The sequence below is a fragment of the Carassius gibelio genome, chromosome B19 (genome assembly GCF_023724105.1).
Source record: "Carassius gibelio isolate Cgi1373 ecotype wild population from Czech Republic chromosome B19, carGib1.2-hapl.c, whole genome shotgun sequence".
NCBI lineage: Eukaryota > Metazoa > Chordata > Actinopteri > Cypriniformes > Cyprinidae > Carassius > Carassius gibelio.
In genome coordinates this window covers 30665212-30687569 of record NC_068414.1, presented here as the reverse complement: position 1 = coordinate 30687569, position 22358 = coordinate 30665212, and the positions used below count along the sequence as shown (strand labels likewise).

The 22358-nt window shown below is 38.8% G+C and overlaps 1 protein-coding gene across 1 annotated transcript in view; it reads right to left on the bottom strand.

The window, feature by feature from the left end:
• Positions 1-981: 981 nt before the first annotated feature.
• LOC127979418 (CMP-N-acetylneuraminate-beta-galactosamide-alpha-2,3-sialyltransferase 2-like) overlaps positions 982-22358 on the bottom strand; it is a 29718-nt gene continuing 8341 nt past the window's right edge. Inside the window, exons 2-6 of the mRNA XM_052584867.1 lie at positions 5219-5412; positions 4939-5118; positions 4716-4761; positions 4212-4331; positions 982-1694 (exon numbers count right to left, since the gene is read on the bottom strand). Of these exons, the coding sequence (XP_052440827.1) occupies positions 1527-1694; positions 4212-4331; positions 4716-4761; positions 4939-5118; positions 5219-5412 (708 nt within the window). The 3' untranslated portion in view covers positions 982-1526. The remainder of the gene's footprint in view (positions 1695-4211; positions 4332-4715; positions 4762-4938; positions 5119-5218; positions 5413-22358) is intronic.

Below are 22358 nucleotides of genomic sequence, written 5' to 3'. Positions count from 1 at the left end.
CTCTATATAAAAAAAGGTGACTGGGCACTTACAGAAATGGAGAATGGATCCTTCTTATAGAGGGATGGTTCTTGTTGTAAACAGTCTAACAGCATCAATGCTATGGCATTGTTTGACTGTTATTGACCCCCTAAAATATCTACTGCAAAGAATACAGAAGGTATTTGTTGATTTTTTGGGTAAATTGATTTCACTGGATTCCTTCTGGGTTGGTATATGGGTTGAATTGAGGTCTGTGAGGGTGGTAGAGAAGTTGTGGCCTTATGGTTAGAGAGTTTGACTTCTAACCCTAAGGTAGTGGATTCAAGTCTCGGCTGGCAATACCACAACTGAAGTGTCCTTGAGTAAGGTACTGAACCCCTAACTGCTCCCATGGTGCCGCAGCATAAAAGGCTGCTCCGGAGGTGTGTGTGTGGTTGTTTGTGTTCATGCTGATTTTAGGCTTGAAAGCTGCTCTCCCTCCTTCTCTTTTGCAGTTTTTCTTTTGTGAGTCCTAAGTTAAATTTGTCCACTGAATTCTGCCCTGAAGTAATTTAAATGTTTTAATTTATTGTTCAAGGTTGGTGCCACTTTTTGCATTGTTGGGTAGGATTATTGGTTTCCAAGTTTCCATTACCAGCTTTAAAATTACGTTTTGGGACTAGTAAAAGAGGCAGTGAATGAGATGCGGAAGAAATATTCCTACTCACAATAGTAATTTAAGTACTAAAACTGGACTAATCCCTTTTAAATATATCTTCTGATTGATTTCTTGAGGTGTGGTAACCATAGTATAAGGGGAATAATTGACTCCAGGTTGTTGGATTATTAGAAAAATAATGCATACCTGAGGTGTAATGGCCCAGACGCGAAGGGTGTGCATTCTTTCTTTAATAATTAATTGGCCTGTCATCAATTATTCCTTACTTAAACAATATGAAAAAGAACATTTTTGGGGTTGTTTTGACATTTCTTATTGGTACAGGAATTTGTGGCAAAATAATTAATTTTTTGTTTCAACCAAAATATAATTTGAATAACCATACAAACATTCAAAATGTCTAACAGATTAGTTGGCTACTTTAGTACAAGAACACCAGGTACAAACCATATGTTTGTTGATACAGTATTATAAATACGAGTAGGACAATATAGAACCTTTGCTACAGCTCCTAAAACATTGTTACCATAGTTAGCTAACATTCATATTAACATATATTTATTTGTCTTTCATTTTTGCATCAATTTTGTAGCCATTTTGTTTTGTTTTACACACCATTTTGAGATCCTTCATTAAATGGAAGAAGTCTTATTTATCCCTTTATATTTAGAAATCTTGTTTCTCTGTTTAATGCGTAAACAAACCTGTGTGAATGTTGCAAAACTGGGATAATCATAAGGTCTGTTAACACATTAAACTCTTGGCCACAAGAAAGTTATATAGTTTTATAAACATATGGTCATGCGGCCTCAACATAAAAATGTTAGCAAAATGACTTAAATGTTAAATGACATAAATGTTAAACATAAAATGTCTATTCCTGGTCTTATCTATATCCTTTATATATTGAAATCTTGTTTCTCTGCTGAAGTTGATGGATTGTTTTGTTTTCAAAGTCTCCACCATGAGGGCCGCCTTTATAGTGAGTGCGAGTTCTGTCAAAGTAATGATGCCAGGTTCCAGTATTTGAAGCCCCAAACCCAAAGACATTCACCTGTGTAAGAGAGAGCAGTTTTGTCACTTCATGGTGTTCAAATCATAATTCTCCTAAAGGTCACTTCCTAAATGCTGCATGTATTTGTAATTTTGAAAAATTCTAGCATTAAGACACACACAATATTTCAAATAAGTACACCCAACCAACCTTTTACTTAAGCAAATCATATATCAGCCATATTACATTGACAAATCATAGCAATCTCTTGCTCCAACCAGTCACGCTTTGCAATACAATCAGGGTTGAGTCAGTTTAACTCACTGTATTACTGTGACCACAAAGGGACATTTTCAGTTCAGTTAGATTCCTTGTGGCCTCAAGATAAAAAATTAACTCACAGAAACATGATAAATTTGTTGTGGGTTGACCAAGATAATTTTTATGACATCCTTATATCATGAACACACAGAAGTGGTGTGCACATCACATGAACCCAAATTTGGGCCAGGTGCAAAATATGCAAAATATATATATATATTTTTTTTTTTTCTTTTCAAGTTATTTGATGCTGCATTTTGAGTGTTTGTTATATGATTTTCAAGTTACTTGATGTTGTTTTTTGAGTGTTTGTCATTTGATTTGTTTCGGTCACATGATTTGTTTCTGTCACATGACTTCTAAGTGAGGAAGTCTAATTAAGGTGAGCACCTGTTATGTATTTAAAGGTGTTCCTCACTTATTGAGATTGTGCCTGATGAAGACCTGAGGGTCGAAACGTTGCCTTGTAAATAATTAAATACACTTTTGTATGGAGCAGTATTTTTCAGTGTGCAGACTGCATTTTTGTATTTATCCTTATATCATGGCCACAAGTTTAAGCATGATCCATAGCAGCCTGGGATAATCATAAAGTTTTTTTACGCATGAAACTCTTTGCAATGAGAAAATGTTTTTCACTCAACATAAGGATAAGGCATGAGGATGTTGTGACAAAATGATCTTGTGGCCAGCCATGACATATTATAACATTTGTTGTTGCCAATTTGGCTGCATTTCAATCCACTTTTAGATCCACACTTGCAAACATCCCTAAGCACCTCCCCTTCAGGAAGTGCCACCTTCAGCGATGCAGCGAACCACAATTGTTGTAATATCATCTTCAAATTTGGATCATAAATTCATTAGACATAAGGCTTTGATATTATAGCAAATGTAGAGTTCAACATTTTATTAAATATGTATTTTATATCAATACAAAAACTATACTACATTATCATATTACTACATATTGCAAACTTAAACTTTTATAACATTTATACTTTTTTTTTTATTCTTTCACTACAGCAATAATCTGTTATGTCTTCATTAAAAAGAGACCAACCATACATCTGTATTCCAAAGCATTCAGATATTAAAACCGTGCTGTAACAATCATTGATAAACGTGTTTTGTTAACAGTGAATTTATACCCCCAAAGGAGCAACATATCCTGAGGGATACAAACATTAAAATCAAAAAGTAAATAAAAAAAAAATAGCCTTGAATTAATTTTCAGATGTCTCTTGTGTTTGTCCTAAATTAAATTAGAACTACATTATAATTTAAATATTTGTCCCATTTTTATCTAATTAATTTTTATCTAATTAATTCAGGACTAGAACTGTAAACAACAATAGCATTTTGACCACATCAAGTATTCCATTTGGAATGAGGACCTGACTCTCCACTAACCCTGATTGTAAAGCAAAACATGATTGGTCTGAGTGAGAGCATGCTAAAAATTGGTCAGCACTATACTATCAATCTAAAAGGAGGGAAATAATAGCGCCCATTCATAAAAAAGGGTCTCACATGGCTCAAGGGGGTGAACAAAGGCATTCTGTAGCAAATTGGTGCATTTTATAAGAAAAATATCCATATCCAAAACGTAATAATCATTTAAATGTAGCTTGTGCCAACAGTTGTATAAAGAGACAGCTCCTGGCTGATGACAAAGTATGAGGATTGCGTTGCACATGAGCTAGTGGATCCCATGAAAACGTTTTTAAATGTTCATTAACAGGAGCAAATGAAGCAAACTTACTTTAGTCTCCTTTTTTGGCTCATATCGAAATCCAGAATCCTTGTTTTTTTACTTTTAAATTAGTGACCGTTATTTTGTTTTGATCTCTTCCCTGTGCTTCCACATTCATCACTTCTGAGCAACACATGCGCAAAGTGGATCTCATACATTATCCACCCAGAGCTGCTTCCGTGTACAACAGTGAGTGCAAGCTAGATTACATTGATCATTAAGATTAAGTTTATTTGCGCTTTTTTTTCTTTCTAACCCTTTAAATAGAGATGGTGGGCAGAGTCTACCTATTTGTGGATTAGTGTGCAACTTGATGCTAGAAATGTTTTAAAATCCACAAATGTGTGTAGCAATGCACAGATCCAAAGAAAACTATTTAAAGTGTACAGAAAACCCACAAATTAATGCCTGGCAAAGTTTTGATTTGTTTTCTAATACATGATGTGCCTTTCACAAACATAATGTCTGTTAGTCTAAAATGAAAATGCAAACAGTTTTACCTGATCACAGATATGCATGGCAAATATTATTGTAATGAAGCCTGTAGATGGATATCTGCCATGTTTCAGAAGCCATTTTTCATAGACATATTTTATGAAAGCAGGATGGAGGACCATCACCTAAACAGAAACAAAAACATAAATGAGACATACTGTCATAGTTATGGACTTCTGTTCTTAGGGAGTTTTCTTATTTGGTCATGTTCCTTTTTTTGTTAATTAGTTATTTAGCCCCACACCTGTTTCCGTTTCCCACTGATTACGTTCCCAGTATTTAAAAATATGTGTTCTCCATTTTTGCTATGTCCACTTGATGTTTGAACATCTGGATTTGTGTTTGGTTGTGAATCCCCCCCCCCCCCTATTTTGTGGATCATTGAAATAACAATGTTTGATATCCTTCGTGCAATTGCTTTACACCCCAACACGTTTGACACATACACCACTGCTAAATAATCATTGTTTTGAATTTCATCACATTCATTTAGTGACATGGATACTCACCTTGTTCTCATCTGCTTTTATTGAAGGTTTGACTCGTGTGTAGGTGCTTAGGAACAAAAAGATGGCTTACTAATAATGCAGATATATTTAATATTTCGTAATTAAAAAAAAAAAAAAAAAAAAAAAAAAAAAAAAAAAAAATATATATATATATATATATATATATATATATATATATATATATATATATATATATATATATATATATTATTACTGTGCTCACCGTGTGATGTGTCTAGTGGTGAAGGTACTTATGAGCCACTGCATGTCGCGAATCTTAAAGGGAAAAAGCACCAAATGGGTTGAGTTGTCCAAGTCCATGGCGCTTTCAGGATACAGAATCCGGTGAGTTGTCTTTGACCCCACATCCCTCTCGTAACCTTTTGTCGGGCCTTTATTTATCCTGAGAGAACAATACAAGTAACAGGTATTAATAAGCTATCTAAAGAACTGATGTTGTAGAGAAAATTTGATCAGATTACGTGCATTATTCTGTTTTTTACCTAATCACAACATCATGGAAATCTATTAGAGACCCATAATGGGATCCCAGAAGGTTTGCAGAGTTTCCCACCACAGCACAGGTTCTGCAGCGATCTGGACCGGCGTCTGAGTAGTGCTCTTTATCAGGGAAGAGAGAAAACATCTGATCCACCACCTCTGTGTAGTTGATCCTGAACATTGATGGCTGTAGACCCTGTACAAATATTTGAAAGCCCAAGATAAGCATCGATAAAAATAGTTTTGTTAAAACTGGTTTACATAATACTGATATTACATAGTACTGACATTACATTATAGTGACATTACATAATCGTGCGAAGACGGTTGATTTGTATCTTCATTTTCACATTGAGAAATTCAACATGACTCAAATCATGTTGAAATGATCTGCAATCATACTCACATGAACACATAGTTTTACTAAGCTACTGCAGGAAGTTATGTATTTTAGGACATAGAATTTTAAAAAAAAATATTTGGCCTATAAAAACCTTTTTAGGTACTTTTACGTGTTGAATTTCTTGTAGAATAAAATGGCTTTCTAATTAATGTTAAAATCTTACTCATGAATTACACACTGTCACTGTTAAAGACCCAAAAGCATTCTGTGTCACAAGAATAAAAATAGTGTTTAATATCATTTATAATAAAACTTTTTTTTTTTTTTTTTTTTTTGGGAATTATATGCATGTTATACCCCAATACAAACACATGAAGTCCTCATTTATGGGCAGGGTCCCCTAATCTGCGGTACTGCTGGAAGCATATATATATATATATATATATATATATATATATATATATATATATATATATATATATATATAAAAAAGCTGTAACCTACATAGGCCTACATACACTGTGTATATAAATATAGTATATACATTTATAACAAATAATAAACAATGTCATTGCCCCACTGCCCCCTCCTCAAGTTTTCTCGTTCCCAAGGAAAGGTGAAATCCCCAAAACGCTGGGGCACACAAAGTGCCTCACTGGGCCAAAGCTGTGATCCTGTCTTTGCTTTTGTGGTCTGCTGTGGGCCACTGGCAGGTATCACATGCTGTTAGGTTTTGTATAGGTAATAAGCATGACGATTATCTTCCAGACCTCACTTTATTCTGGACAGTAACTTCACATGTCTTTTCACTTAGCCCCTTCTTCTTCAATAGAATGTCCCTAGAGGTAGCATTAGGAATTAAAGTACATGATACAACATTTCCCCTTTTTGTAAAAAAAAAAAAAAACATTCTCCTTAACTCAACAGAAGAAAACATTGTACTCTGAATAAGTAGTTGTGACAACTTAGTCAACTATTCAGTAACAGTCCATGCATTATATTCAATGCATGTGAACAGTGACATCTCTGTAACTAATAACTCATAACATCAGTACATGAATGGTCAGCAGAAGCAATCAGTTAACATTTGAACATACTTCAACCACTTTTGTAAACCAAGGATCAATTAACTCATTCAGAACCGTTCTCTTTTTTTTTTTTTTTTTTTTTGAGAGCTACACCTGTGCAACTTGGATGCAAAACAGTCCTGTTTAGTGTACATCATAGTCCTTGTGCCAAACAGGCTTTCGTCTCATACATGAGACTTTCACAGAACTGTGTGTAGTGTTTTGTGTTTGCTTAAATGTGTTACTGGCACAGTCAGTCAATTCAGGCGAGTTTGCCAGGTGAGCAGCATTCCACTTTTTTCCATCACTGAGCAGGAATGTGTTTGGCCCAACTCTCTTCTCTACTCTTACAGGAGCAGAGAATTAAGGATGATCTTTTGGAATTGCACGAGGACACCTTATTCTCACTTTTCCTCCCACGCAAAAGTGAGAATTACAAGCACTTTGTTTGTGATCAGTGTATACTTTCATTTTGTCCTGTTTCTTTTTCGCATGTTCATGGACAGCAGCAAGATCACATTTGACCTCCTCATGTAAAGGCAGGATGTTAAGCTTGGTTCGCATCTTCCTCCCATACAAGAGCTCGTATGGTGACACACCCATTGTAGCATGAGGGGTTGCCCGATACGCCTGGAGCCACTCGGTAACAGCTCTGTTCCATGGTTGTGAGTGTTGAATGGCAGTCTGGATGCAACCTTTTAATACACGTTGAAATTTTTCGACCTCACCGTTAGCTGCAGGATAGTACACTGATGTGCGTATGTGTTTTATGTCATGTTCCTTCACAAACTCAGCAAAGACAGTTGAGGTGAACAGTGTACCATTATCCGTAACGATACACTCTGGGTTGCCATGATGACTAAAAACAGTGTTCAGAAATTTGAGAACATCCTCAGTAGTTGCACTGCTAGCAAATGAAAGCTCAGGCCACTTGGAATGATAGTCTGTCAGCGTTAGAGCATATCTGCAACCATGGGTGGCTGCTTCAAATGGTCTGACTATATCCAGACCCAGTTTTTTTCCACGGACCCTCAGGGAACTGAACTGGCTGCAGAGGTGCTGGATGCGTCACAGCAGATTTGTCATTGGACTGGCAGGGTATGCATGTAGCAATCATTGACTGGACCTGAGCTTCCATCTGCGGCCTCCAGTAAAGATCCCGCAACCTCTGTTTTGTGCGGACTATGCCTTGGTGAGACTCGTGTGCCAAGGAAATCAAAGTGTGTCGCAGGGCCACAGGAACTAACAACCTTGTTCCTCTGAAAATGAAAGCATTTTTCACTGCAAGTTCCTCTCCCACTCTGAAGTATGGAATCATGTCCTGACTCGCCGCTTTGATGGAGGGTGGCCAGCCCTGTGTAATTTGCTTTCGCAGCATTTCCAGTTCAGGACAAGCAGCACAGGCAGTTTCAAAATCGGTCAGTGAAAGAGAACTTAATGTCGAAGAAATTAATGCAACTATTAAAGGCTCTAAATCACCGGAGGAATCAGCAGGTGCCAGCATGGGAAGACGAGACAAGCAGTCTGCTGTTTGGTTCTGGGAACCCGGCCGATAGACAACGTCATAGACAAAACAAAGCAGACAAGCTGCCCAACAAGCAGTCCGCAGTCCGGCTCTCCTCATGCCTTCTGTAGTCAGTAAAGTGGTGAGTGCCTGGTGATCTGTGTGAAGTGTAAAACGATGGCCCCACACGTACGTTCGCCATTTTTCAGTAGCCCACACACATGCCAGAGCCTCCTTCTCCACTATAGAATATTTTTTTCAGCATCAGTGAGTGTGCGTGAAGCAAAAGCCACTGTTTTTTCTGTTCTGTCTAGTTGCACTTGGGTGAACACTGCACCCAACCCGTAGTCACTGGAATCCGTTGCAATGACCGAATGAAGTGTGGGGTCCTAAATGACAATGACCGGACTAGACACAAGCATCTGTTTAATTTTCTCAAAACTGTTTTGAGCAGCAAGCGTCCAAGAAAATTGTCATTTTCCTTTAGCACACTCACGCATTGGAGCAACAACTGTTGCAAATCCAGGCAGGAATTTTGATTACCAGGACACTAATCCTAGGAAAGATTGCAGAGATGCTGCAATAGATGGAGGTAGAGCTTCACGGACAGCATCTAGGTGCTTTTGATCAGGTAGGATTCCATGAGTGTTGATTATATGGCCCAGGAACCGCAATGAAGTCTGTTTGAAATTGCATTTTTTATCATTTAGCACCAGCCCAGACTCTTTCAATTTCTGCAACACAGTACTGAGGTTCGAGTCATGCTCCTCAGATGTCTTTCCATAGATGACAACATCATCCAGGTAATTTTTGACACCTGGTACGCCCTCCAGGATGGTAGCCATCATCTTTTGGAAAGCGGAGGGTGCCGACACCAGGCCACAGGGAACCCTGCAGTATCTTGAACAGGCCGTCATGAGTGATAAAAGCTGTAATATCTCTACACTCCTCATGCAGGGGAAGCTGATAGTATGCATTAGCCAGATCAATAGTAGAAAATACTGTAGCACCCCTAAGGCTGGTAAGCATTTCATCAATGTGTGGTAATGGATAACAGTCAGTAATGACGGCGTTTTTTTTACACATCCTATTTCAGTATCTGTCAGGGATGTGGTATTGGTGGCCATGACCGGGGAGCAGACATTATCACTTTTTATTTTAAGTTTTAGGACAGAAATCAAGTCCATGCCTAACAAAGCAGTCCCTTTATACACAACGAAAAATGTGGCAGCAGCTGACACATTTGATACACACGCTTGTGCTTGCAGGCATCCGAGTACAGGTATGTATTCCTGTGTGAAATTCACCAGACGGATGGCAGGTGTTGATAATTGTGTGGCACTGAAATGGTGTTTATAAATGTGAAGAGGCAATATAGACACAGAAGAACCTGTATGCACAAACGAATTGTACTTTGGTGCTAGGTGAAGCAGGAGTATTGACAGTCACTTCGCAATGTAGTTTCTTTTGTACTCCAGCAGAATTATCTAGATACAGTACTTGTGACGTCATGCACTTGCACCTCGCGCACATCACTTGCTAGGGCTGAACGGCTCACACGAGCAAAATGTCCCTTCTTGTTGCATAATTTACAAAACACCTTTAAAGCTGGGCACTGTGCTGAGTTAGCTAGGTGTTTGTCTGAACTGCATCTAAAACAGGACTAACGGTTCGACAAAGCGTGGGCAGTAGTCGGACGTGAATGGTGTTTACCTCTCGCATGATTTGGCTTAACTTGTACGGCACGCACTGGAGCATCTCTGTCGGCCGTCATTCTCTTGGCGTGCTCAGCCGCAGCTTTTAATTGTGTTGCAAGTGTATTAGCTTTCTGTAATGTTAGGTCCGGCTTGAGTAACAGCCTCAGTCTAATATCATCACTGTGCAAATGTTCCAGCAATTGATCGTGAATCATATCATCCACTTTATCACCGAAGTCACAGTTAGCGGCGAGTGCATGTAAATCAGCAACGTACTGTTGTATGTTTTCGTGTGAAGCTTGTACTCTTTTTCTGAATGTATGCCACTCCACGACAACATTAACTTTGGGCATGAAGTGTTTTTTTAAAGCATTGACAGCAGAATCATATTTCTCACCGGTGTCTGGCAGTGCATAAAAGATCCGTTGACCCTCTGTGCCTAAACAATGAAGTAGTGTAGCCCTCTTCCGAGCTTCAGGCCATGCATCGCCCACTGCGTTGATAACCGTTAAATATTTATTGTAGATTCAAAACCACATGTCGAATGGCATGGTAGGCTCTGACGGTGCAGAGAAATGCAGAGACGTCGTTGATAAGTCAGTAACGTTATGCAAAACGTAGTATCCTCGTCTGCAATTTTGTTAGGTTTTGTATAAGTGATAAGCACGACGATTATCTCCCAGACCTCACTTGATTCCGAACAGTAACTTCACATGTCTTTTCACTAAGCCTCTTCTTCTTCCCTGTTGAACCCACTTCCTCTTCTTACAATATAACATCCCTAGAGGTAGCATTAGGAATTACAGTACATGATACAACACATGCCTCAAGGGTTTAATCCAGCAGAACTCCACATCCTGGCTGCTATGACTGCCTCCACTGAAATATCAATGTCAGCGCTCAATTTGCTATCTTCAGATGCCCCCAACCCAAACTGACCCAGAAGAGCCCCAGAACCTCCCAGCACAGCATGTTCAGTTGCCGGTCCCCGATATATGGAGCCATCCTGTCCCGGTGGGAAACCACCATCTGTCCCCCAGGCCTCTTCTGAAGACTGTACACAGACTCTCCAAACCACTTCATTACATAAACAGGGTACTACTCAGGTGCAATACGGTTTAGGTGAACATTAGTGATGCGCGAGTCATCTCATAACCCGCAGGCCCTGCAGGTTGGGTTGTGCTGTTTAAAGAAATTGGCACTTTATTTGCAGGGCAGGTTGAGGGTCATTATAATTAAAAAAAAATCCATATATGTTGCGTTCAATTCCCTATAGCCTATAGTAAATATTTGGAATATCTATTTTAATATTTCATTAGGTTCTTTGATAAAGTTACAATAAGGAGTTACCTTACTTAGCAACATGACTTGTGTGATGTCCCCAAACAAATGTGTCACGTGACAAGTCACGAAAACGCCAAGCAGCTCCCGCCGCCAGCCATGAACAAAAACTGAGAAATAAAAGTGAAGATGGAAGAAGAGGTGTGGGAGAAATCGACAGAGGTGTCAAGTAACGAAGTACAAATACTTCGTTACTGTACTTAAGTAGAAATTTGGGGTATCTATACTTTACTTGAGTAATTATTTTTCAGCCGACTTTTTACTTCTACTCCTTACATTTTCATGCAAGTATCTGTACTTTCTACTCCTTACATTTAAAAAAATAGCTTCGTTACTGCTATTTCATACCGGATTGTTATCGTTCAGAGAGAGAGAAAGAAAAAAAACCTATCCAGATAAATCGCGCCATCAGGATGGAGTGAATTTGATTGTGGTTGGATGAGAAGTATACACATATACCATTCCGACACCCTATTGGTCCATACGCGATCCATCACACTTGCACATGACACAAGTCACATCACACTGCATAGACAGTTTTGGGTTCGTTTATCAAAAAAGATCGTTTATCTTTTAAAATCTTAAAAGTAGGTTGGAACCAGTAGTATCCGATCGCCTCAGAGTCAGTCCGCTTAAATTTCAAATGAAACCGGCGTCAGTCCGGTATCCTCCCGTCTTTCAGCGCGCTCTTCAATCCGCCGACCACGGTGGAGCAGCGCGAGCTCAAACAGAGACAGAGGACACAAGGTGTGTGTTTACCGATAGATTGTTAGAATATCTGTATCTGTGAAGTTCTTTGTCATAAATACAGTTTACAAAAGGTCACGATCAATCGGTTTCTCATCTAGTGTAAAGTTTTCACTTGTCACCGCTAATCACGAAACAGCTGTTTCCTTACACTTATTTAAATATACTTCATTTAATCATACGTACATAGACTACTGTGCAAAAGTCTTAGGCAGTATTTTCACTTAAAAGAATGGTGTTCGGCCAGTTATTTATATATTTTGCTGTAGAGTGTCACTGTCAGTATAAAATATCAGTTTACAATTCCAAACATTCATTTTGCCATCGTCAAACTGCTTGTGCATTCAAAATCGCACTAGATTATTATTAAAATTAATGGCAAACTACTGTCCTACTGACACATTGCAGCAAAAGATATAAATAACTGGCTTAAAACCCTTTTTTGGGGTGAAAACACTATTCTTTCTTTTCCCTAAGACTTTTGCACAGTACTGTATTTTAAAAACGAGATTGTTGCTACTTTATAAAGAATGAGCATACAGTCATTCACAGAACTGATTTAAGACAGTGACAGACAGCGCTCATCTTAACTAAATATCAGAGTGAGTGACAGAGATACAGTAGAAACATTATGTGTACTTTTGTATTAAATAATGACCCAGATTGTGAAATACATTTATTAGCCTTAGATTAAGGGAAGCACAACTTGGGAAATGAGAGCATCCAAGGTGAAAGCTATGGATTTATTTTAAATATTTGTAATGTTCTTTAATGTTATCCATAGTTTTTTTTGTAGTTCTTTTTTTTTTTTTTAAGTATCGGTTCAGGCACGTTGAGGCGCCAGTACCATTTTAAAAGTATTGAAAAGGCACTGGACTCTATTTAAAAGTTATTATTTATTTCTCACTACTGGCTCATTTGCCAAATGGGTGCTTTCTCTTCGTCCTCCACAAATTAAGCTACTGTAGGTAGTTGGGTAGTGAGACGTTTTAATAAATTATCGTTTGCGATTAATGACGCAAATGACAATGTTGTGATATCTAGGCTATAAAGCATCACAGTCCCACCCACAGCTGGTGCCGGAACTAAAAATTCAATGCAATTTCTGCATTGACATTTGGGGTATAAGCCATTAAAACGTAACCATACATGGTAGACTTAAAACCAGCTATGGCTGTACTAAGCAACAGTATATGCTCATATAAACGTAAAAAGATCATGGGGGCACTAACCTTGTTTTGATCTAAATGCCTTTTATTCGCTATGTCTTGGCTAAGTACTTCATTACCCACAATCCTGAACAATCCCACAATCCCACAGTGATGCATCTGATTGGTGGAGCTCGTATAACCGTCTGGTTAAACCCCTCGAAGGTCCGTGAAGACTGAAGATCATTAATAAAAAAATAAAATAAAATAAAAACCTGTATTGCGTTTTTGCACGGTAGACTTATCAGTGCAATTATGATCTCCTTGGCTGCCATTGAGAGTTTTGCAGGGAGGTTGGTAACTTTAGTTAGCATTATCGTCCACTTTAGCTAGGCTACTGTAGCCTCCATATGAAATGAGTCATATCAAGCATTTTATAATGCCACTGTCAAAACAATATTTAGCCTAGACATACCTTTTTGTGCATTTACTGAACATTTGTGTAATGGCAACCACATGTGTTGACAACTGAGCAGTGATTGCAGTCAGATACAAAGCACTGCACCGTTGCTGACGTTATCGTTAACCACTTTCACACACGCACACAATATAAAATACACAATGATAAAATAAAAATCAATACACAATACATATATAAAACACTATTTATTTACACGATTAATACTGAAAGAACTGCTATTACTGCACATTCACTATATAAAATAAAATTCACTGGAGGAAAAAGTTCGCGCAAGCGGGTGTCATCAGATTTGGATGTCGCTCAAAAGGCTCGTTGCCTCGTTCGCAGTTGTGGCTTCAGTCGAATTCAATGGGGCGCGGTGGTTTATGGGATGAGTAGTTCCTGCGCTCGAAATGAAAATATGTACACTGTCTTGTACCTTTGACTTTTTTTGGATTTTGTCTTAATTTTTTCACTTGAAATGATATGTTATATGCTTATGAGTTCAGCCGTAGCTGGTTATCCTCACACATGCTCTAAAACTCTTTAGATACGGATTTTTCCGAAAGTGAATGGGAAAAATGAATGGGAAATTTACTTCCGGCACCAGAGCTCTCTCGGGCTGTGGGTGGGACTGTGAAGCTCTATATCAACTTTGTAACTCGTTACCCTCCGAACACTGGACATAGCAGACGTATGTACCGAATACAAGAAGCTTTCAATCAAGAATGTATCAGGATTATGAGTTATTTTTCATTTTTAGTTTTTGAATAATCACTTAGATTAATCATTCATTTTGACAGCACTATAATGTTTATTGTAAATAGTCAACCACACAAGAGTAATTGTTTTTAGCCTGCACCAATGTTCTTGTCCATTGCCCTCACAGAGTCCTGCAGCTAAGCTTGGATGTACATTTACATTCCATTCAAGGTTATTGATGACATGCCTCTGAAGTTTGACTTTTTGCACCATAACAATACTTATTGGCAACTAGTCATCATATCTCTAGCTCTTTAATGTATTTGCATTGTACTTAAATGAGTTCATTTTCAATGGGCATATATGTGGCTGAAACAGGTAGCCTAGTGCCTCCCAAATTTTTCAACATGAACATTTTAATATAACATTATAGTCATTATGGCCTTTAGAAAAACATTTTTTTGAGGAGGTGGGGTAGTGCACAATAGGCCCTTGTGGCACGGCCCAAGCTTTTGTTCTTAATGGCATTTTATTTCCTTATATTACTTTTACTTTTATACTTTAAGTAGTTTTTTAAACCAGTACTTTTACACTTTTACTTGAGTAAAAAGCTTGAGTTGATTTCAACTTCAACTTCTACAAAAGTCTTTTTAAACCCTAGTATCTATACTTCTACTTGAGTAATGAATGCCAATACTTTTGACACCACTGGAAATCGAGGTCAAGCATTTACATAATCAAAAGCAAAAAAAGGTCAGGCTGACAAATCTAATGTTTGGGACCGGTTCTCAGAAATAGTTGCAGCAGGAGACAGCAGCAATATCGGCTATGTGAAGTGCAATTTGTGTGAAAAAATATACAAACACGAGAGCCACAAAACTGTACTTCCAGCATGTCAAAGACATATTTGTGGGGGGTCTAAGAAAAGTGACGTCAGTGAAACCTCTCAAAATATTACTGCTTTCTTCAAAAGTAAAGTACCATCACATGTCAAGTGCGTTGAATTGTGCTGTCAAGATCTGCAACCCTTCTACATAGTATCTGCAGATGGATTTCATAAAATAGCCCAGTGTCTAATTAACATTAGCCGCATTTCCACTGTCTGGCCAGTGCGAGCCAGGGCTTCAAACGGGCTCATAGCCTCAGGCCAGTAGCACCGAGGCCAGAATAGCGCAGCGTTTCCACAGTTAGGGCCTGAAGTACGCTGCGCATCACTAAAACCTCTCAGAACAACGTCACGAAACCCAATAATTTCAGCAACAAAGAGAAGTTATCAGAATACTAAGAAATAAGTCACTGGAACATGCACGATCACAAAATGAACATGATAAAAGTGGCCATTTGTTTACATGCTTAGTTAAATATTTAAATTCAAAAGCATCAATGTTTTATTATAGAATACGTAATACGTTGATCATAATGAATTCATTTATAAGGACTCAAAATTAATCACACAGAAACAAATGTATTTATATTTTATTTATTTATTTTAAACACTTATGAAAATAGCCTGCTTATTAAGTCGAGTGTTTCTGTTTATTTGTAGTCACAGTAGCATATATATGTCACATTTAGAATGAATGATAATATCTATATTTTTATAAAAGCTCTCGAACAAAAATCATTAGGCTATTATATTTTGATGATAGGCTTTGCTACGTGGAGCTAAACTCTCAGACAAGACGACAGATAAAATATGTTACTAAATAAATACACAATCGTGATAGAGAATAAGAAGCTGACATCAGATTCCTCCAAGTGGTTGCATTTACCATGTTTGCTATGGTAACATTAATGTTTAGCGTGCATAGTCTTTTATATCGCTTATAAATATTTCTGCCTTGTTTAGTGATTATAACCCACATCGGATCGAGTTATTTCAAACACTCACTGCTGACTAAGAGTGAATTTATTTAATTTATTTATTTAAAAAAGTATTTAATGCTGGTCTTATAGCTGTTATCTTTCTGAAATGATCCGCGGCTGACGCTCTCCAGACACGGAGAAACTCCGCCTTTGTTCATAACCCCTCCTCTAGCCCCAGCTGGCCAGCTTTGGCCCAAGGTCATCGGTTTCAGAAGTAAATTTCATAAAGTCATTACTGCTGTGATGTTGGGAAATGTCAACACTTGTTGAGGCTTTATCTTTTGTTTATTTAGTCACTGTATTGAATAAATACATGGGTTTATGTTTGTTTTCTTCAAACAGAGAAGAAAGGTAATCTAATCTAGCAGTTTTTTGGGATCAATTTTTTATTTCTTTTTCAAAGAAAGGGTCATATACAATTGTATACAATTTCTTCTACAAAATATACCATACAAAAATGACCCTCTAAACCCCTCCAATCACCCACCCCACCCAGCCCCCCAGCGGTCCCCAAGTCCAGGCAACCTTAACAAAAAAAAAAAAAAAAAAAAAAAAAATGCAATCAAAAACAATTTGCCTACAAAATTTAAAGAAGATAAAATAAATTAAATAAATAAATAAAATAAAATGCAATATAAATAATAGATACTCCAAAATTAAAATCTTTTTTACAAATAAAATATGAAATAAATAAATAAATACATACAAAAATAGAGGCAATCTACAATATGATAACCTAAACAAAGTACCACATAAATCATGTTAAACATTCAAAATATACCCTACGTTCATTTCTACTAAACTTGAAGTTTTTCTGTTAAATCCTTTGCAACTACTTTCCATGCCTCAATGGTTGAGGCTCTAGCCTTATTTATTCTGGCTGTTGAGAGTTCTAACATTACTATTTCATGAAACTGAAGTAGCCAGTGTCGCACAGATAAAGTATGAGGAGGGAGCCATCTTTGTGCAATTATCTTTTTGGCCGATGTTAGTCCTGCCAACCAGATCTTTCTTTGTAGTTCAGTGAAACCTAAACTGGAATCATCATTTAGAAGAAGCACTACTGGTTGCACTGGTATATCTTTTCCTATCATATCAGACAATATTGAAGAGATCCTTTCCCAGAACTCATAAACTTTCTCACATTCCCACACCATATGCATAAATGTTCCCACTTGTTGGTAGGTACAGAAACTGCAATGGGGACTTAGAGATAGTTTAACGAGAAAACGTTTCTTTGGTGTCCAGTACAATCTATGACAGAATTTGTAATGAATTAATTGGTGGTTTGGATTTTTTGATGCACCGAATATATTCCCCCATACAGTCTCCCAATCAATCTGGTCAACAGACAACTCCCTTACCCAAATAGTATGCAATTGCAGTTGTTTTACCTTAACTTCAAGAAGGCGAGAATAGATAGCTGACACTACATTTTGTTGAGAAAAATTAAAGAACCAACTGTGAACAGGATGTGTTTCGAGAGCTAAGCCCCAAGGGACTCCATATGCTCTGAGTGCCGAACGCAATTGCAAGAATAAAAAGAAGGATGATGCAGGTACGTTAAATGATACAGCTATATTTTGAAAACTAAGCATACCATTATCATCCCATATGTCAGCAAGAGTCCTTATTCCTTGCTTCGACCACTGTTCTGATGTGAATGGTTCAGAACCACAGTTAATATTCCTATTGCGCCACAAAGGAGTCTGCAGATGCCATTTGTTATCATAGCTTAATAATTTCTCCACTGTTTTAAAAGTGTTAATTGTGTTCGTTATGATGGGGCCAAATGATTGTTTGCAGTACTTTAAAGAGAGTCCAGAAAAAAGTACATCTTCAAGTCTAATTGGTTTGACAATTGCTTCTTCTATTTCTCTACAGGGTGTGGGAATCATAGTGTTAAACCATGTCTTGACTGCACGTAGTTGGAAGGCTTTATGATATAACTCAAAATTAGGCAAAGAGAGACCTCCCTCCATTTTAGTACGTTGTAATGTAGCCAATTTTAACTTTGGTTGTTTGCCATTCCAAAGAAAAGTGTGAATTAAAGAGTCAAGTTTTTTCCACCATTTTGATGAAGGTGGCAATGGAATCATGGCACTAAGAAAGTTAACCCTAGGTAAAATATTCATCTTCACAGTTGAGACTCTGGATTGCAGTGATGCAGGAAGTGTTCTCCATCTGTCAATATCTGTTTTTAGCTTTTGAAAAACTTTGTCGTAATTTATATGTACAATTTCTTTTAAATCAGACTGAATAAGAATCCCTAGGTAAGTTATCTGATTTGTAATTTGGATATCTGTTTTTATCTGCATACTCTGAGCTTTTTTGTTTAATGGTAAAAGAGATGATTTGGACCAATTGATCCCATATCCAGAAAATTTCCCAAAACAGTTAAATATTTCCAGTATGTTTTGGATTGTGCCGAAATCTGAAAAAAAAATACAATAAAATGTCATCTGCATAGAGAGATATGGCATGCTGGGTACCCTTAATTGAGATGGAACAAATTTGGTCTTGTCTTATTTTTTGAGCTAAAGGCTCCAGGGATAATGCAAATAACATTGGTGAGAGGGGGCATCCTTGCCTTGTTCCTCTTAAGATATCAAATGGTTGGGAGTGTAGGCCATTTGTTGCTATGCTTGCTGATGGGTTGTTATAAATTATTTGTACCATATTAATAAATTTCTTATCAAAACCAAATTTATCTAGCACCTCCCATAAGTAATCCCAATTTAATCTATCAAAAGCTTTATCCGCATCTAAGGATAAAACTGCATAAGGGGACTTTTTATCTTTACTTTCATTAATTATATGTAGCAACCGACGTATATTATCTGCAGCTGAACGATGTGGAATAAAGCCAGATTGATCACTTTTCAACGCTGGCGCCGATACAGGATGGCTGCCTCCGTGACGAGCTCCGCATATGTTTTTGTGTTTTTGTTAGTTTGTCCTGTCTTTAGTTATATTCCTGCCATCAGTTTCACCAGGGAAGAACTGCTGAACATTCGGCAGAACACACCACAGGATATTTTACCGGATTTCAATTATTCAGACGTTTTACTGAACGTTGTTATCGGAGGAGCGGCGGCGCTGATCAAGCGCTTCAGGACGCGCAGACGGGGGAAGCGAGCGGGAGCGCTCGTCAGACTCAGGAAGCGCGGATTTCGAACGCCGTTGCCTAGCATCCATCTGGCAAATCTCCGCTCTCTACCCAACAAAACGGACGAACTCCTTCTGCTTTCTCGGACAAATAAGGATTTCACACACTCTGCTGCTCTGTGTTTCACGGAAACCTGGCTGAATGACACCATACCGGACAGCGCGCTCCATCTGCCGGGCTTTCAGCTGTTTAGAGTGGATCGTGACACAGAATCAACGGGGAAATCGCGTGGTGGCGGGACATGCTTTTACATCAATGAACGGTGGTGTACAGATGTAACTGTGTTAAAGAAGACGTGCTGCTCAAATCTCGAAACACTCTTCATTAACTGCAAGCCGTTCTATTCGCCGCGGGAGTTTCACTCGTTCATTCTGGTCAGTGTTTACATCCATCCGCAAGCGCATGTGAGCTCAGCTTTACAGAAACTCGCTGATCAGATCACAGAGACAGAACAACAACACCCGGACTCTGTTTTAATCATTCTCGGGGACTTTAATAAAGCCAATCTGTCCCGTGAACTGCCAAAATACAGACAGCATGTTACTTGTCCCACAAGAGACAGTAATATATTGGATCACTGTTACACCACAATAAAGGATGCATTTCACTCTGTTCCACGAGCAGCTTTGGGACGCTCTGATCACCTTCTGGTTCATCTTATACCATCCTACAGGCAGAAACTAAAATCAGCTAAACCTGTATCAAGGACTGTTAAAAGATGGACTAATGAAGCAGAGCAGGATTTACAATCTTGTTTTGACCTCACTGATTGGAGTGTTTTTGAAGCTGCTGCCACCGATCTGGATGAACTCACAGAGACCGTAACATCATATATCAGTTTCTGTGAGGATATGTGTATTCCTACAAAGACTCAACTAATTTACAATAATGACAAACCGTGGTTCGCTGCAAAACTCAGACAGCTCCGTCAGGCCAAAGAAGATGCTTACGTGAAGGGGGACAATGTCTTGTATAAACAGGCTAAATACACACTGGAAAAAGAGATCAAAGTGGCAAAGAGGAATTATTCTGGAAAAATAAGGACTCAGTTCACTTCCAACGACTCCGCATCAGTGTGGAAAAGTCTAAAGAAGATCACCAATTACAAGACACCACCCCCCAGCACTGTAGAGAATCAACGACTGGCAGACGATCTGAACGAGTTTTACTGCAGGTTTGAAAGAACACCCATCACCTGCCCTGAACGCCTCCCCACACAACCATTCACACCCTTCACAACTCCTGCAACCAGCCCTGAATGCCTCTCCAAACTACCGTTCACACCATTAACAGCTCCTGCAACCCATCCTGAACACCTCTCCAATCAAGCACTCTCACCATTCTCACCTCCTGCATCCCCCCTCTCCCCCACACCTGCAATTCAGATCAGCGAGGATGCGGTGCGCCAGGTCTTCCGGAAGCAGAAAAGGAAAAAAGCACCGGGCCCAGATTGTGTTACACCAGCCTGTCTGAAATCCTGTGCTGACCAGCTGGCCCCCATCTTCACACAGATCTTCAACAGATCGCTGGAGCTGTGCGAAGTCCCTTCATGCCTCAAACGTTCCACCATCATCCCCATCCCTAAGAAACCCAAAATTACAGGACTAAATGACTACAGGCCTGTGGCTCTAACGTCTGTAGTCATGAAGTCATTTGAAAAACTGGTTCTGGCCCACCTGAAGGACATCACTGGACACTTGCTGGATCCTCTTCAGTTTGCCTACAGAGCAAACAGGTCTGTGGACGATGCAGTAAACATTGGACTGCATTATGTTCTGCAACACCTAGACAGACCGGGGACTTATGTGAGGATCCTGTTTGTGGACTTCAGCTCGGCCTTCAACACGATCATCCCAAACCTCCTCCTGCCCAAACTAAATCAGCTCTCCGTGCCCACCTCCGTCTGTCAGTGGATCAACAGCTTCCTGACAGACAGGCAGCAGCTAGTGAGGCTGGGAAAATACACATCCAGCACCCGTACAATCAGCACCGGAGCTCCCCAGGGCTGCGTTCTCTCCCCACTGCTCTTCTCCCTGTACACTAATGATTGCACATCTAAGGACTCCTCTGTCAAGCTCCTGAAGTTTGCAGACGACACCACACTCATCGGCCTCATTCAGGACGGTGACGAGTCTGCTTACAGACAGGAGGTAAAAGAGCTGGCTGTCTGGTGCACTCTCAACAACCTGGAGCTTAACACGCTCAAAACAGTGGAGATGATCGTGGACTTCAGGAGAAACCCCCTTGCACTCCCCCCACTCACCATCATGAACAGCACTGTGACTGCAGTGGAGTCATTCAGGTTCCTGGGCACCACTATCTCTCAGGACCTGAAGTGGGACATTCACATTGACTCCATTGTGAAAAAGGCCCAGCAGAGGTTGTACTTTCTTCGCCAGCTGAAGAAGTTTAACCTGCCACAGGAGCTGCTGAAACAGTTCTACTCCACCATCATTGAATCCATCCTCTGCACTTCAGTAACTGTCTGGTTCAGCTCAGCTTCTAAATCTGACCTCAGAAGACTACAGAGGGTAGTCCGGACTGCTGAGCGAATCATCGGTTCAACTCTCCCTTCTATTCAAGAACTGTACTTATCCAGAGTGAGAAAAAGGGCTGTCAAAATCACTCTGGACCCCTCACACCCAGCACACTCCCTCTTTGAACTGTTGCCATCTGGTCGACGCTACAGAGCACTGAGCACTAGAACGACCAGACACAGGACCAGTTTCTTCCCTCAGGCAATCCATCTTATGAACAGCTTATAATAACGGCGGACACACTACACTTTATATTTATATACACACACACTTTATTTATCTAACACACATACTTAGTATACACTTAAATTTTGCACACAATATATATGTACATACTAGTGCTGTCAATCGATTAAAAAAAATTAACTAATTAATCGCACAATTTTTTAAAATTAATCGCGATTAATCGCGATTAATCGCAATTAAAAGACTGAAACTTTTTGTATATGTAAATGTAAAATGTAAATAATTAATGTAAACTCAAGACAAAGAAACTATTTAAATTCAAAATATGATTGTTTATTGGAATTTTTGTTTAACTTGTAACACAGATTTTCTCAT